This window comes from Centruroides vittatus, unplaced genomic scaffold (genome assembly GCF_030686945.1).
Source record: "Centruroides vittatus isolate TY-2023 unplaced genomic scaffold, ASM3068694v2 contig_371, whole genome shotgun sequence".
Lineage (NCBI taxonomy): Eukaryota > Metazoa > Arthropoda > Arachnida > Scorpiones > Buthidae > Centruroides > Centruroides vittatus.
This window is the reverse complement of record NW_027122194.1, coordinates 2,806,463-2,823,202: the sequence shown is the minus strand read 5'-3', so window position 1 is coordinate 2,823,202 and position 16,740 is coordinate 2,806,463. Positions and strand designations below refer to the sequence as shown.

The 16,740-nt window shown below is 27.4% G+C and overlaps 1 protein-coding gene across 1 annotated transcript in view; it reads right to left on the bottom strand.

Annotated features, from left to right (window-relative positions):
- Positions 1 to 11,740, bottom strand: part of LOC136975431 (max dimerization protein 1-like) — a 61,890-nt gene extending 50,150 nt beyond the window's left edge. Inside the window, exons 1-2 of the mRNA XM_067270486.1 lie at positions 11,421 to 11,740; positions 11,170 to 11,269 (exon numbers count right to left, since the gene is read on the bottom strand). Coding sequence (XP_067126587.1) covers positions 11,170 to 11,269; positions 11,421 to 11,475 — 155 coding nt within the window. The 5' untranslated portion in view covers positions 11,476 to 11,740. The remainder of the gene's footprint in view (positions 1 to 11,169; positions 11,270 to 11,420) is intronic.
- Between the last annotated feature and the right edge of the window lie 5,000 nt (positions 11,741 to 16,740).

The following is a 16,740-nucleotide window of genomic DNA, read 5'->3' as shown; positions in this document are numbered from 1 at the left end:
CAGTGAAATTAAAGAATGTTTAAAATAAATTTTTGGTTATATATATATATATATGTATAGATATAAAAATATATAACAATGTAGTGAGAAATAGCTTATTTTTATCAAAGTTGTCAAAATATGGCATAATTATATTGTCACTTGCAATTTCTTTTAAACTACAGGATGATTATAATTAAACTGACCATACTCAGAGCCACTGGGTTCTAATGGACATATGTTGATGAAACTTGGTATACATGCTATTCACATCATGGGAAACAGATTTCTGAAAAACAAAAATTAGTTCAAATTTTCAACACTAGGCAAAAATATGGCACTTCAAGAACAAGTAAGTGATGAAATGTTATGAAAAGCACATGTTATAGCCCAGGCATGTTATGAAAACAACATGCCTGGGCCATAAGTCTGCCTCAGCTGAAGATCAGCATTACACAGCAAATTGCCAATATTCCAATTGGAATGCTTTGTGCAACAATTAATCATGCCATTTTATGCTTCCAAACATGTAATTGACACAGATGGCTTGCATACTGAACACCTGGTGTAAAACAATATTTTACTTTACTGACTTAATATTTTTGTTCTGGAGCACTATATTTTGTAGTGATAAAAATTTAAAGTAAGTTTTGTATCCAGAAATCTATTCCCCATAGTGTGAATAGTATATATAGTACTAAGTTTCATCAACATATGCCCATTAGAACTGGCCACATCCTTTGAGTAGGTTCAGTTTAATTATAACCACCATGTATTAGTGAAGATTGATATTTGGTCTTCATACTAGCTAGTTTTATAGCAGGCCTTTCAACTCTGTGTTATTGTAAATAATAATGAAATTTTATAATTATCCTTTTAGACAAATTTCAGAAGATTCATAATAATTTTGAAAAATATCTACTAATTACTCCCTCTATAGAGGCATGATAACCTTTGATAAAAGGCACAATGGGAATTTTGCTCTAGACATTACTGGACTTAAATTTTTTTTTTTTTTAAGTTACACATCTATGTATGCATAAATATACATGAGTGTATATTTACACATACATAAGTACATATATATAATAACTAGATATTTTTTCATGTAATTTTAGAATTACAAAATCATATAAATAATCTCAAATAGCTTTGAACAAAATCCTTTATTTAATTTCAGTGTTTTCAATGTTTTCATCTTATCACCAATTCAATAGAATAGATTTCAAAATAAAAGATTTTCAAATTTAAACATTCTCAAACAAAACACATTTAAAACTTTTTAACTTAAAATAATTATATAAGATAAACAAAATAAATAAAACTACAATTCTCTTATTACTATGTTAAACAATTAAAATAAACAGTTTATTTTATTTTTTACATTAAACAATAAAACATATCTAAGAAACATTAAACAAGAAAATATTTAAAACATGAATACAGTATATGATACTTTTCTTAAACACTGAATATACTTTAAACTTTATTTAACTTGTGTTTGTACTTGTGTTTTAAACATATATTGAATATTAAATTTCAAAGAATAAAAATGCAAAGAAATTTTATACCACTGATCAAATTAAAAAATAACAACAATCATAAAAGAAATACTAGCTGTCTACAGCTCATTTCATGAATCTTGACCAGGCTGTAAAAATGTGAAACCAATCTATTTACTTAGTGAAGGGAAGAGATTTTTTGACAAATTTGTGACAAGGTCACTCTGCATTTCCAAAAAGATGCTTTTTAACTGTCTAAACTTCCAGAGCCTCAACCAAGTACTGCACATTGCATGGCCAAGATACATAAAACAATCTATACTAATCTGTAAAAGTATAATTAATTCATCTTTATGGTAATCCCTTAGTTGCTTTTCTCACATTTTAAATGCAAAGAAACAGCCTGAACTATAATTTTCCAATAATTTGTAATCAACATTTCTAATGACTGTCTGAAGCTTCTTCTTAGAATGTCTGAAACTGCAGAAATCTACAAAACCAAATGTTTTCACATATGTTGAACTGTCATTGTCAAGCTAAAAGACCTTCACCTGACAATGACTGTTCAAAAATGGGGTGAAAATGTTTGGTTTTGTAGATTTTTGCAGTTTCTGCTGAATATCGGTTTTGTGTGTGGTATTTAATTATGAATACCTAGTTAAATAATTAAATGTCTTTTTTCTAATTCTTTCACTGTCATAAAAAAAGGAATTAGTATTTTTTATATTCACATAATAAAAGAAATGAGGATTTCATTTGAATAGTTAACATCCTATCCACATTGTGTTTTAGTGGGTCTGCTGGCTTAATATGTAAGATGCTAAGAAATGGAACTAAATGATTGGCTATGTAACTGATTTAAAACTGATGCAACTGGCACATAAATAACAACTCTGTTCATTGGCTATACGACATTGTTAAATTAAAAATGCTTGGATGTTATGCATTTTTTTTCCTCTGCTCTCTAAATGTCTCTGGTAGATTGACTTCTATTCTCAGGTGACCAATATAACTAATCTAACTTATTTGCAATAGGTGGGGATGCCAAACATCTGATTTTAAATCAAACTGTCCAGTTCCAATTGAGAGGTCTAACCAAACACCAGACAATTTCATCTGAATAAAGGACTGTGATAATTTACTAATAACTTAGTATAATCAAAATTATCATGGTAAATTATTTCTGTTTCTTGACATTGATTCACGACACTGTTTTGTTATCTTTCTTAATGTAAAAGATGGATTATATACTTTCTTGGGAATTCTATACTGATGCCATTTTGAAAAAATAGTCACAATGATTAACATTTTTGGCAGTCATGTTTACCATTATTAATTGATTTATATCATGATTACTTCTACATATCATTCTTTTGAGTGCAATACAGTTAACAAAGTAAAAATTTGAAATAATTGGCAATATAATAACAATCTACTTGTTTGAAAGGAAGAAGTTCTTGTTAATCTGATTCATTAATTTTCAGCACCATCTGTCTATTTTTGAAAAATTTTTCAAAAATAGACAGATAGTGCTGAAAATTAACTGATGAGATGTGACAATTGGCTATGAATAAGATTGAACCTTATTCCTTAATAAAACATATATTTCTAAATATTTATCCGTACCATAACAGAACATTTTCAGTTTGAATAAAAATTTTAGAGAGAAAATGAATACAAAAACTGTGGTTTCTAATAGAACTGGACATATCACATGATTAGAATTATTGTTATTAATTTTTACCAATTATTCCAATTATTAGAGAAGCTGATTTGCATTCTTAACAATTAGCAAACATTTTGTTTCTTAAACTCAATGAGTTCAGATACACGGATACTTGGCAATGTTCATCTTAAATTTATTTTAGTCGAGACATACACCTGTATTTGTGTAAGTTTCGGACTACATAGGCCCTCTTCAGCCAACACAAGATTACAAAAGGGTTTTCCTTGAAAATCCATGTAATTTACATTATCACATAACAAACAATCCCTTGGGTTCCGACAAAAGACCCGATAAAGCTTCGCGGATTTTATATTCAAACATTCGAAAGGCACTTCCCTTGACTTTTATCATCGAATGCTCAAAAGGCACTCTCCTTGACTTTTATCTTGCGGAAGATAAGAATTCTTCACAGAAACTGACTTTACATGTTCAAGTATCATACGCTGTTTGTTTTCAAGGGACATCTTACATAACATCTGGTTCTTCGGATGGTGGTATAAATCCTTAAATGCTCGTTGGTTTTCCTTTCGGTACATTAATTCATGGTGGACTCTTAAACTTTCTGCTGGTACCAGTTCTCTCTTTATATGTCTTTCTGTGGGCGAAAAAAGAATCCTATTTCTCAACGAGCCTCTGTCTTTCGTTCCCCTCTCTTATAACATGTTCTAATAATGTAAATTACATGGATTTTCAAGGAAAACCCTTTTGTAATCTTGTGTTGGCTGAAGAGGGCCTATGTAGTCCGAAACTTACACAAATACAGGTGTATGTCTCGACTAAAATAAATTTAAGATGAACATTGCCAAGTGTCCATGTATATGAACCTCATAGAGTTTAAGAAACAAGAATTACCGGCACGGTTTCAAAATACATCTAATTAGCAAACAATTAATAGGTACAGTACATTCCTAGTCTAAACATATGGATATTCTAAAATATACAATCTGCCAATGTTGAACTGACAAAAGTGGAAAAAGTCTTTATTTTAATTTTACAGACAAAAATGATTTAAAGAATTTGTGGTTGTTTGAGATTTTTCATATAATGAGAACATGGAATCTGTTTGTAGTAGTGTAGTAGTAAGATTTAAGAAATCTTTTTTTAAGATATCATTTATAATTTAAAAACATAGATTTAGAATATAAAAGCAAAAATAAGCTAAATATCAGTAGATTTTTAATTTTTAAGTTTGTCTAATCACACTGATTTTTTGAGTAACAGCATTATTTCTCTATTCTTTTGCAATCCTATTATTATTGATATCAAATATCTGTAAAAACATTGATCATTAATGCCATCTCTAATTAACAATGCTAAATTGTTAATTAGAATAATACTGGTAAAGTGGAAATGTATATTAGCAATTTACCAAAGACAGAATAAAATAAAATCTACCTTGTATGAAACGAAGATTACAAAATAATTTTATACAGTAGTCATCGCTGCGTTTTGTTGATATAATATCAAATTTATAAACTATCAAAAGTGATATCATCAAAAAAAATATATCACTATGTATTTTTTTTAAAAATTTGTATGTTTCTTTTTATTGTTATTATTATTATGAGCTGAATGGAATGAATCCTATTCAGCTTATACAATGCCTAGTGCTATGTCAAACAAGAATCAAAGCATAGCTACAGCAAAATTGTTGTTTTATTTATGTTCTATTCATGTGTCTATGTTTAAAAATTTCCTGACTACATGATATGTCATCTATTTAGTAGGGCATAAAAACACTGAAATAAAAGAAATTAGCAGTAAAAAATTTTTTGTTGGAAATATAAGATATTGAAGTTATATATATGGCAGCTGTCTGTACGTGATGTTGTAAAACATTAATGTTTCAAGATTTTTGTGGTATATGTGTGTTGACGTATGCGTGCAGTATGACACCTGTGCATGAAAATACTACTGACACAATAAGTATCTCATCCATTTTGCATAGATGCTTGGACAAGTTTTAAGTATTTACTAATTTTTTCAGTTTGTCTTTTATATGTTATGTTTTATATAATTGGGTGTTTGGTATAGTTATGTCTATGATTAAGTGATTTTGCTTTGTTTATCAATGTAATAATGGGCTGTTTTATCTGTGATTAGTTTGGTCAGAATGTATTTGTAGTATGATTGCTGGATGTGTAATAGTTTGTAAACAACCACTTACCACATCAGGATATAGTTAATCACGTACTCTGATCCAATTACAGTGTGTAGATAATGAAAACAAACAAAAATACATGTCTTTGAATTCCTTCTGAGTTCTTCATTGGGTTTTTTAATGATTCCTCAATGGTTCTTTGTTTTGGAATAAAATTCAAACAAGAATTCGAATATAAGTTCAAAAAGATCATTAAAGCCACATCGTGCCTGCACAAAGAGTCACCCTACCAGGACTCAATGAATGGCTAAACTGTGCTGTCAATCAACTCTTGCCAGGCCATTGACAAAACCAGGTTGACCATTGATTGACAGCACAGTTTAGCCATTCGTTGAGTCCTGGTAGGGTGACTCTTTGTGCAGGCATGACATGGCTTTAATAATTTTTTTTTAACTTATATTTGAACTCTTATTTGAATTTTATTCCAAAATAAAGAACCATTAAAGAATCGTTAAAAAACCTGATGAAGAACTTGGAAGGAGTTCAAAAACATTCGTTTTTGTTTGTTTTCATTATCTACACATGATAATTGGTTCAGAGTACAGTACATAAGTAATAGTTTGTGTTTATGTGCAAGCTTTTGATATACAATATTTGCTACTTAGTTATATTGATTTAAACAGTTGATTTTTTATAAAAGCTTGAAACCCACTGCAATTTGTTGTGTAGTTTCTACATTACATAGTTGTCTCTTGTAGGAAATGCCATAAGTGTTGTGTCTTTTAAAATGCACTTTTTGTAATTTTTTGTATTTATGACTTGGTCTTATATGGCTATCATGAGCCCTTCCATCTCTCTAAAGAGACATCCATGGGTCAGCCAACAGTTTGATGCAGTTGGTCCAGAAGGAGCTCATGTAGAAATTCTAATAACTCTCATCAGGATCCAGAATCATTAGAATTCCTACTGTGGATTTCCTTCTAAATCCAAGACTGCCTAATGCAGAAAACTCAACCTGTAATTTTGGAAAAAAGCTGGTATCATGGCTTAAAAAACTGACAGCCAAAATTTTAATCAAAACATGGTGGTTTTGACTAATTTGATGGAATTCTCTAGTGTAAGACCTACAGAAATGATAATCTTATATCATATTTATCAAATTCATTTTGTACTTTAATCATTTTGCACTTGTTATACTAATACAGTTGAAAAACTAATTGTCCAGGTGAAGGGCAGATAGTTTAGAGCTCTGCTATTGATGTCTATGCATTTTGTGTACAAGCATTCCTCACTTAACAAGTGAGTTCTGTTCTTACGACTAGGTCATTACGCAAATTGGTTGATAAACAAGAAGCTTATGTAATTGGTTTATTTATTCTTGATAAAGAAATGGTCTAAAGAAAACTCCAACTTGATAACTTTGTTTTAATTTGCATCTCTTGTATATTATGAACATAAAAATACAATCAGCAAAAATTATTAAAATGTATTGTACCAAAAAATTACAGTTCATTCATTTAAAAAATGTCACTCAGATTAATATTTTAATCATTGAATCCTTCAAAGGGTTGAAGTCAAAATGCTTCCAGGTCATCAAAGTCATCATTGGAGTTATTAGCAGAGTTATCAGAAGCTGCAGAAGACTCAGATAAGGAAGACTACAAGGAAATGGAAGTATTTGTAGGGGTAGGAGTCCTGGGTGTAGCTTTCAAAAATAATCTCCTTAGTAGTGTGGTCTGCTTTGTAATTTTCCTTTTGTTCTTCATAAATTTTACAACAGCATCATAAATGTTCATTCATTGCAGTTCCACTTTTGTGAACTGTTCAACATTCAGATCCATACAGTTTCTTCTAGTTCTAATATAGCCACATTCAATTTTGAGAACACATTGCTAACTCCTTTCCTCATCTTCCTCTTCCAACTGTTGCTATGCTTCCAACTCTGTTGCTTTTCCTTCAATTCTTGATGCTTCCTCAGGTGAAATCATGCTCTTTCTTTTTTCTAACATCTTATATTATGGAATGCACAATAAAGTACAAATTTACAAACAAAATATGTAGTTTTGAAGATTGGAAACACTTTGTGTAGTAAATACTGACCAACTGCAAAAATAAGTCAGATTACAAAAGGAAATTCCAGAGACTCAAACTGAGAAAGGGGATTCAGTGCACTGGAGAGCTGGTCATAAGTCCGAGAGGTTGTTAAACAGGTAGATCGTTAAGTGAGGAGTGGCTGTACTGTTAAATCCAGATCAGTATTGTGTAGTTTTAATAGTGTATTGTTTTTGTCTGCAGAAGTTAAAGCTTCATGTAACTGTGACAATTCTTCTTTTATAGAAAAAATGTGTGTATATTTGTTTGTAGAAAGATATACTATATCTGTTAGGCCACATCCTTCCTTTTTATGAAGAATAGTCAACCGTTCTGTGGATTACTTAGAGTGATGTTTGTTATGTTTTGTTAATGTTATTTTAGTTTTCCTTTCTAGTTGTTTTTGTATGTGTTCAATGTATAACTCCAAATAAATATGCCATTACTGGGACAACATTAATAATAATAATATGGAAATTGGAAAAATTAGTATAAGTCAACTATAATAAGCCACATTGCTTGTGTCTGCACAATGTCAATACATTACTACATCTTAGATTCTTGGGAAGAATCTGATGTGTAAAATTGCCAACACCAGCAATACAACTGTTGGCTGAGAAACAGAGAAATACTAATAATTAGGGCCAGAGCATGGAATTAAATCCATCATTAATCCTTTGGAATCACTTTCATAAACATTTTTTTGTTTTATAAAATAATTTTACAAAGTTAATAAAAGTTTATGATCTGCAAAAGTAAATCAAAAGTAATCATTGTTACATTATTTTTATATAAACACTTTTCAAGATTTTACAAATGCTTGTTCTTGCTTTATTTCAAGATTTGTCAGACTTGAACATTATTTCTAACTTCCTTTTCTATTTGAAAAATAATTTTACAACAAATTGCAAAAAAACAGACATTTCTAAAATAAAATAAAGTATAATTGTACTATACTATGAAATTAAACAACTCTATGAACATTTTATTTTACAATTATCTTCTTATATTGGAAAAAGCAATTATTTATTGTGACATTGTCACAATGTCAGGTTGCAATTTTTAATTTATTTAATTTAAAATATATGCTCTCCACCTCAAATCAGTAGTGGCTTGCCCCTGTACATCATACTTTTCCTTTATCAATAGAGTCGTGCCAGTCATCTATCTAACACTTTACAGAGGAAAATTTTTAAATTGAAATAACATGACTTCTAATTTCCATCAGAAGTTCGTATATAGCTAATTGGGACCTCCTGCCCCTAAGGTTTCCATATCTGGTCTTGTCTTTAATCTATCTAATTCAGTTCTTGAGAATATAGAAAAACAGAGAGATAACAGTGGGAATTTGTAAGTCTATAATTTTTCAAATTGCAGCCCAATCAATTCAAATGAAGCCCAATAAATAAAATTTTATTTATATAATTGCAGTAGCTCTTAACTAGTATTCAGCAACACACTAGTGTGCCACAAAGCCATTCTAAGTGTGCAGTATGGTAAATAAAAAAAATTAAAGCAACAAATTTTAAAAGTTCTAAAAAGAAACAACAGAATATACTTCTATGTGTTATCAACTATATTTCAGAAACTTGTTTTAGTAAACTATCACAAAAAAGTTCTGTGATTGAGATGGCCAGTCAGTAATATGTATGTTAAAGTGAGATACGATCTTCTCATGATTGTTTAAATGTACTGTAAGTACAAAAAGGTTTGGAATCACTGATTTATTGTATAAAATAAATTTTTTGAGTTATTAGAGATAAACATTAGAAACATATTGAATAATGCTCAACTTCTATACTAGACTGGATATATATAAATGATAATTACACATCTTAAAAATCTTTAATCATCAGTAAAAAACTTCAATATACTTAATTTTTAGACAAATGTTCTCAATCTGCTAGTAAGATCATCTTCATGTTTCTTTAACAGATTTTTCTCTCTCCTTTTTGTAATATATCATTTTTCATTTTTACATTCCTATTTTGCAACAAAAAAGACATGAAGACGATCTTACTAGCCAATCAAAAACATTTGTTTAAAAATTAAGTATATTAAAGTTCTTTATTAGTGATTAAAGATTCTTAAGGCATGTAATTATCATTTAAACATATTCAAGTCCTAAGAATAAAATGGTGAAGCCAGAAAAACATTAATAATGTCTAACAGTTTTGTATTAAAAGAATTAAAATCTTTTAAGTGTCCACTATTTGCAATCTTACTTTTATGTTTATTAATCTAATCTGTTTCCAGCTTTTAGTATTTTAATAAAAACTATTTTTAATTTCCATACACAATAAATGCTTCAAAGATTATAATATACTTTAACTTAAGTTATAGTTTCATATCAAAATAATAATTGTTGAAATAAGAATCAAGGAATATAAACTACATGTACTGTACTTAATGTAGAAATTCTATGGCCATTTCTGAATAAGTACTTGAAAAAAATATTAAGCATATTGAACTGACATCTCTAATTTTGAAGTTCTGAAGTTTTCTATTTTCACAACTTATGATTACACCCTTGAAAGACTTATACTTGACAAAAAACAATAATGATTTTTAGTGGACCTATAGATTTAAGTATTAATTGCTCAAGCTTCTCAATTTTTTAAACATCCTAATAAATATAGTTGTTACTTATTCGATTTAAACACTAAAACATTTGATACGTTTTCATTTTTATTTACTTTTGTTTGGTTTTATTTATGTTTTATTATTTTTATTTCTCATATTATATTAATTTTACTGCAGACCTATATTAAAAATTTTATTCAAGTTGAGTCAATTTTATTTGTGATGTATAAATGTAATTGATTACATGCAGAGCTTTTATTCCTATGATTTCCTAGAGATCTTATATGTTTAAAATCTTTTTAAAATTTGGACTATTCCATTCGATATAAACTGTTCAATTCCAAAATCACATCTAATGGTTAAACAAAAATATAAAAACTTTAAAAAGTTATTCTAATTTAATACAATATTTTTTTAACATTAAATTTTATTTTGCTAATAATTAAATTAACTTAAAATTTTCATAATTAAATTTTTTATGACTATTTAAAAATACAAAGCAAAATGGACATATAAAAGATCTTTGCTATTATTACACAAACTTATCAATATTCAACAATTTCAATAGATTATATTGTTTTTCTATTAATATAGCATGACAACATTCCATAGCAAATACATAATAATATAGAGAAAAATAGAGTAAATTAAAATATATATTATATTATTCTACAAATAAGCAACAATATAATATTATATAGATGAAACTAATTGAATGGATGATTTCTAATGACACAATCCACGACAATAGTAATTTATGATTGAACTTTTTTTGACAATAAAGCTTCATTAGAATTAACTAAATATATGACATTTCTGAATAAAATCTTTTAAACTTATTTTAGATTAAAAAAAACAAACTATAATGATATACAAGTATTTAACAAAGAAAAATTTTGAAAAGATTAATTTTATTTTTAATTTAATGAAAAACATTACTAAAATATTTTAAAACAGCTCATGATATAAGATGATTTACGCAACAACACACAATTTAAAAATTAATTTTTCATTGTATATATTAAAAATGATATTATTATTCGAGATAAAGTAGAAATGTTTGGAAGGTTTTTTTAAAAAGCCGATATCGAAAACGTAATTAAAAGAATAGAAAGATGACTTGTCGAATAGAATAAGAAAAAAGTGAAGTGTTTACCTGATGACTTTTAAAATGAAATTGTACAAACCTTGTTCCCTGAGATTTCTTCATCTTGTGTTGTTGTTGCTTCTTGCGAATGTTTTCTTTCGGTTGCGGTGGCATAGTAGTTGCGTATCCGTGTTCAACTTCTTTAATTTTTGACGTGAAAAGAAAAAAATAACTTCAATGTCAAAATCAGCTGATCCCCAACTAGGCCTAACTGGTTAGTGTTAACGCTAAGCCTAAATGAACTAAACGATATATAAATAGTATAAACGTCAATAATGACTAAATATTTACCTCGATCTCTTCTTTCTAGATACTCTGCGGCTTGTATAAGAGCAGCGATGCTCATTTTTCTGTATAAAACAACACTAAACTTTAGTTTACTCCAAGAGAAAGATAAAGATGGCGTTCAGTTTCCACACGCGTCTGGCGTTTGTTTTGCACGTTCCATCCAAACATTCCCAATATGGAAATTCTCGTAAAAAAAAACAGTAATTGTAGATTTTCCATTGGTTGTTTAAATCACGTGGTTACAGTTCGGTTCGTACGAATATCAGACACCAATGTGATGCTGTGTTTATCGATGACGTCACTACAGTTAGCTTCCCACGTGCTTTCCACGCCCTTCGTTCTCGATGTGGCAAGTATTGTTTTCAATTGTCAATATTGTTTACATTCGCGTAATCTTTAATTTTAAAAAACAAAAACGTAAATTCATCTATGCTACACCTCATTTTATAACATAAACACGTCATAAATTATGTTTGAAATTTATTTTATATATTTTATTTTTTTTAATTACAGTTGTACGTGAAATTACCAAGTCAATGTATAATATTATTAAAAAATTATTTATTTAAAGTTTAAAAATTTATTATAAAATTAGTATAATATCAATTACTTATTATTAAATACAAAAGAAACCTATTAATGAATTAAAGTTACTTTTATAACATTTTTAAAAATTTAATAATATATCTTATGTATTTAATATAAATTTAATAAACATAAAACTTGATATGAAAAAATATTCTATATATTCTAAGGAGGGATTTACTTCTTAAACACTTTAATTAAATGCCAAAAAATTGTTTAATATTTTATTTAATGACAACACGTGAATTTAAAGGAAAATAAATATCCTTACTTAAGTAGGCTTTAATGAAGATGTAGGCTAGGATTATTTTCAGAACAACTAATGAATTCTATAATATTTATAGTCACAAAAATGAGGTTAAACAAATCCGACAAGGTATTTAGATTCGCATGCTGTTCTATCCAGGACACTACCTGTTATTTATCGTTACTTTTGGGAGTAAAACTACACAGCGAGGGAGAAACTCTTTTTATATAGAAAAATAATAATAATATAACTTAGTCTGATTTTTACGAGTTTACTGGACCTTTTGGATGAATGAATCTTCATATTCTGAAAGAAAAACGGAATAGGCTTAAATAGAATATAATTTAGATAAAGATTTTAATTATTATAAACAATATTTATTTTCACTATTATTTTAATTACGTGCTTTTTTTTAAATGGTTAATATGGGGTGGCTTATTTGGCATCTGTATAAAGAATAAATATACGAACCGTAACAATAAAATTATTATTTTAAAAAAATTAAATATACATATATAAATTAGAATACTTACATATAAACACAATATTAAACTGTACAGTTTTATTGTTATATAGTACAGACTCCTCTATAGAAAGTTTATTATAAAAATTATGTAGGAAATAAAAAGATTTACAAGTTCATGTCCTCCATATTTCTGGGAAATGTTAAGCAATAGAGGTCGAAAATTTGCAATTGAAATTTTAGGAATTGCATTTAATATCAATTTATTATTTAAAATAATATTTGATTATTTTAAAAAAAAATTGTTTCTCAGATGACTAATGTAAACACATGGAAAACATGATCTGAAATTAAGTCTTAGTAACTTACTTATTTTTGAAATGAAAATACAATATTTACTTTATTATTTTTCTTGCAATTAATTGTAAAATAAAATATTTTTTGCAAACATAATATTGCATTTTAAGTTAGTGTAATTTAGCTAACATGCATTTTATTTCTTTATCATTGACTGATCTGCAAATTGGATGATTGATGCGCTCACACTGTATTACATTTATAATAATTGAACGTTATAATATCCATCAAGATTAATTATAAAGATATAAAGCATTCTATTTAAGTTATATATAAACTAATAAAATGCAAAATTTAAATTCAATAATTTCTAAATTGACTGGTAATCATTATTGAACGTTTTAAAATAATTATATATAATTTAATTCGTGTATTAAAAAGTTTTAACTTCAATTTAATTCTATATTGCAGAAATATTTAAATATTAATTTATATATCATATTTCTCTAAAATCACATTTGCAAATCGATTCTGTTTTTGAAATTATGTATGCTAAAAAGGAAGATTTGAATTATACAGGCTATGATTTATGGATTCGATAATAGATTTCATCAGAATTTCAAATCAGTAACTAATGCATGTTTGATTAAAACCGAACACGAATTATGTCATCATTCAAAAGAAAATTAATTAATGGAGAGTTTTCCTTCCTTATAACCACGAAGGAAGTGAGGGTTTGTTTCACAAGAGAACGGAAGCGTGGATAATATTACAGTTTATGCAACGTGGCCATAGTACTATAGTAATAGACCTATATATTCGTTGCTAGACCATGCACAAAATGACTCTATTTTGCTTGTCAGCAAAGAAATTATTCTACATTATAATGCTACAAAATTATACTTTAAAGAAAAAAAAAAAGAAATCTACTCGAGGACATCTACAGTCTTTCCATAATGCAACGAGGACATCTACAGCCTAAAGGAATTACAATTCTATGCAAATTTAGGGGGAAAAAATTACAAACATATTCATGCTAAGAAGCATCTTTAAATTGCTTCATTTCGGGTCAATGCTTTCTCAAAAGAATTAGACGAAATAACATTAATTGTGGGAGTTTATACAATTTATAAAAATACTTTTTTAAAATTATTACAAATTTGAAACTTTAAATATTTAAATTTTCAACCGAGAATATTGCTAAAGGAAATTAGTAACTTCGATTGTTACGCTTGAAAAGATTTACAATTGAGTCGATGCTTTCTGTCTCGTGTTCCCTGGCAAATTTACTTGATGTGTTCTGATTACTATTAAGTTTGTGACAGTTTCGCTTTAAGAACGAATCACATGGGAAAACCAAAAACAAAACTTAATTCTACGCAATTATCTAAAGTAAAACTTCGAACAAGAAGCGACTTTCTTTCTTAGATCAAATTACATTTTTCCGATTTAAAAAAAAAAAATTATATATACAAAAACATCCTTATATTTCCAAATTTAGAAAGTTTCCTTGTTTTTAATTATTACACAAGCTAAATTTCCATTCGTCCGAATTTTAGAATAAATTTTAATATATTTTTCTGTAAAAACCTCTTTATTTTTAAATAATTCTAAACTTTTAAAAAAAGTATTTAGCATAATATGCATTATCTTAATTTTTGTAATAGGTTAATATCAACAGCGGATTTAAGACATTGGAGACCTCGCTGCTCAATAGTAAAGTACTTTTCACTTTTGTAAAAAAATAGTAGATAACCTTACTTTTTTACTAAAAAAATATTAATTTTTTTAAGGTACTAAAAACAAAACTGTTTTTCTTCTCTAAAATCAGCTTTAATCTCTTAGAACAGAATAAAAATGGAAGTAAATGAGCCTTACTTAAACTTTTTTCTTAAAATTATAAGAAAAAAGTTTTTGAGGCCACTGAATCGCTGGGCCCTTCTCATTTGCAAAGTGTGTGAACAAATAAATCTGCCATCGATTGATTCTAATTTTTAAGAAGCGAATCTGTGATTATTCACGAATTTAATTATAGTAATTTATCATTTTTATGTATTTAAAGTTATAATAAATTTTAAATAAATAAGAAATTCATCAGCGATTTGGCTTTTCTGTAAAAATTTCGTGTAAAACTTAAAATAAAAGTTTTCTTAATTTTATTATAGACGATAACGGACTTTTTGATTAACAAGAAAGTTTATGTATATTTAAAGACAACTCTATATTTAATTATTTTTACTAAAAAGATTATACTATTTGCATGGAAACGATAAAACTTTATTGAAAATCCTAACAAGTAAATTGTATTTTAGAATTTAAACTAAACTTTTGAAAACTTTGTTCTCCTGCTTTAACAAGGCAACTTTAAATTGAATTTAAATGATCAAATTTAAATGCATTTATCTAATAAACATCTAAAATAAATCCTGAAAATAATAATAATTTTGATTATAAAATTTACATAAATAAATTTTAAATTCGAATAGAATAATAGTTTCTTGATTAATAAATTTTATATTTATTATATTGAATGGTTCTTACAAATTCTTATTTAGAAGGTTAATGTCAAAAATGAGAAATGTCATTGTTCACAATTAAAAAAACGAGAGAGAAGTGAAGGACAATACATTTACCAGCGGAAGAACGCGTAGTCTGCTAAGAAATCAAGTTGGCTTCTTCCTATTGTCGTAAAACAAGGCAAAACAATGCGAAAGTCAGCATCTGTGAAGCCTGACATCCACCATTCAGCTTTAAGCTTGACAGGAAGGCATCGGGAGAATAGGTTAAACAACTTTAACCCTTCTATGTCCTAAATGTATTTTTGTCATTGTGATTAAAAAAAAAAAAAATTTACAGCAAAAAGTTGAAATATGTATTCTATAAATAAAACATCTTGTAAAAACATTTTTCAGACTGAACTAAATAACTTAAAGCAGAAAAACATTTGTTAAGACATTAAAAATGTATCTAAAATTTAGTTTATAACACATATCTGTAATGGTATGAGAAATTGTGGCACCCCTATGAGAAGTTTGCAGTACATTGATGCTGCAAACTTCTCATAGGGGTGCCACAATTTGAAAATATAATTAAAAATTCTAATTGTTGCTTTACTTCTTATTACTATTTGCATAGTTTTTATATTTAAAAAAATCAATCTTCAATTTATACATTTAAGCTGCACCTTTGACATACCAGTCACATTGATGTGCCACCAAAAATTCTTTTGCCAGTAACTCAAAAAAGTTAAAAAAAAATTGGGTTAGTGCATAATTTGATTATTATTATTATTAATGAGTTTTCAATTATATTAATAATGCAAATATTGAGACATTGAAAATGACTTATTCCAAATACATGGTGCCATCTGGTGATACAGATATGACCTTATTTTTACATACTAACAATGTAAAAAATATGCATCCTGTACTTTCTAACGTATATGCAAAATTTATCTTTTAGGTCCAGGTGCTTTAAGCCCTTGTCCCTCACTTATGTAATCCATATCTAATATATTATTCTATAAATTTCAATTCTTAATATGAACAATAAATCTTTTTCTTATTTAAAAAAAAATTAAAAAAACAATTGTATATAAATAATACTTTATTGTTGACATTCAATAAAAGCATTTAGATATCTTGCAATATTATACTATCAGACAACATTAATAAAAACTTTGTACATAATAATATTTATCATTTTAAACTTTATTAAATTTTATATTAATA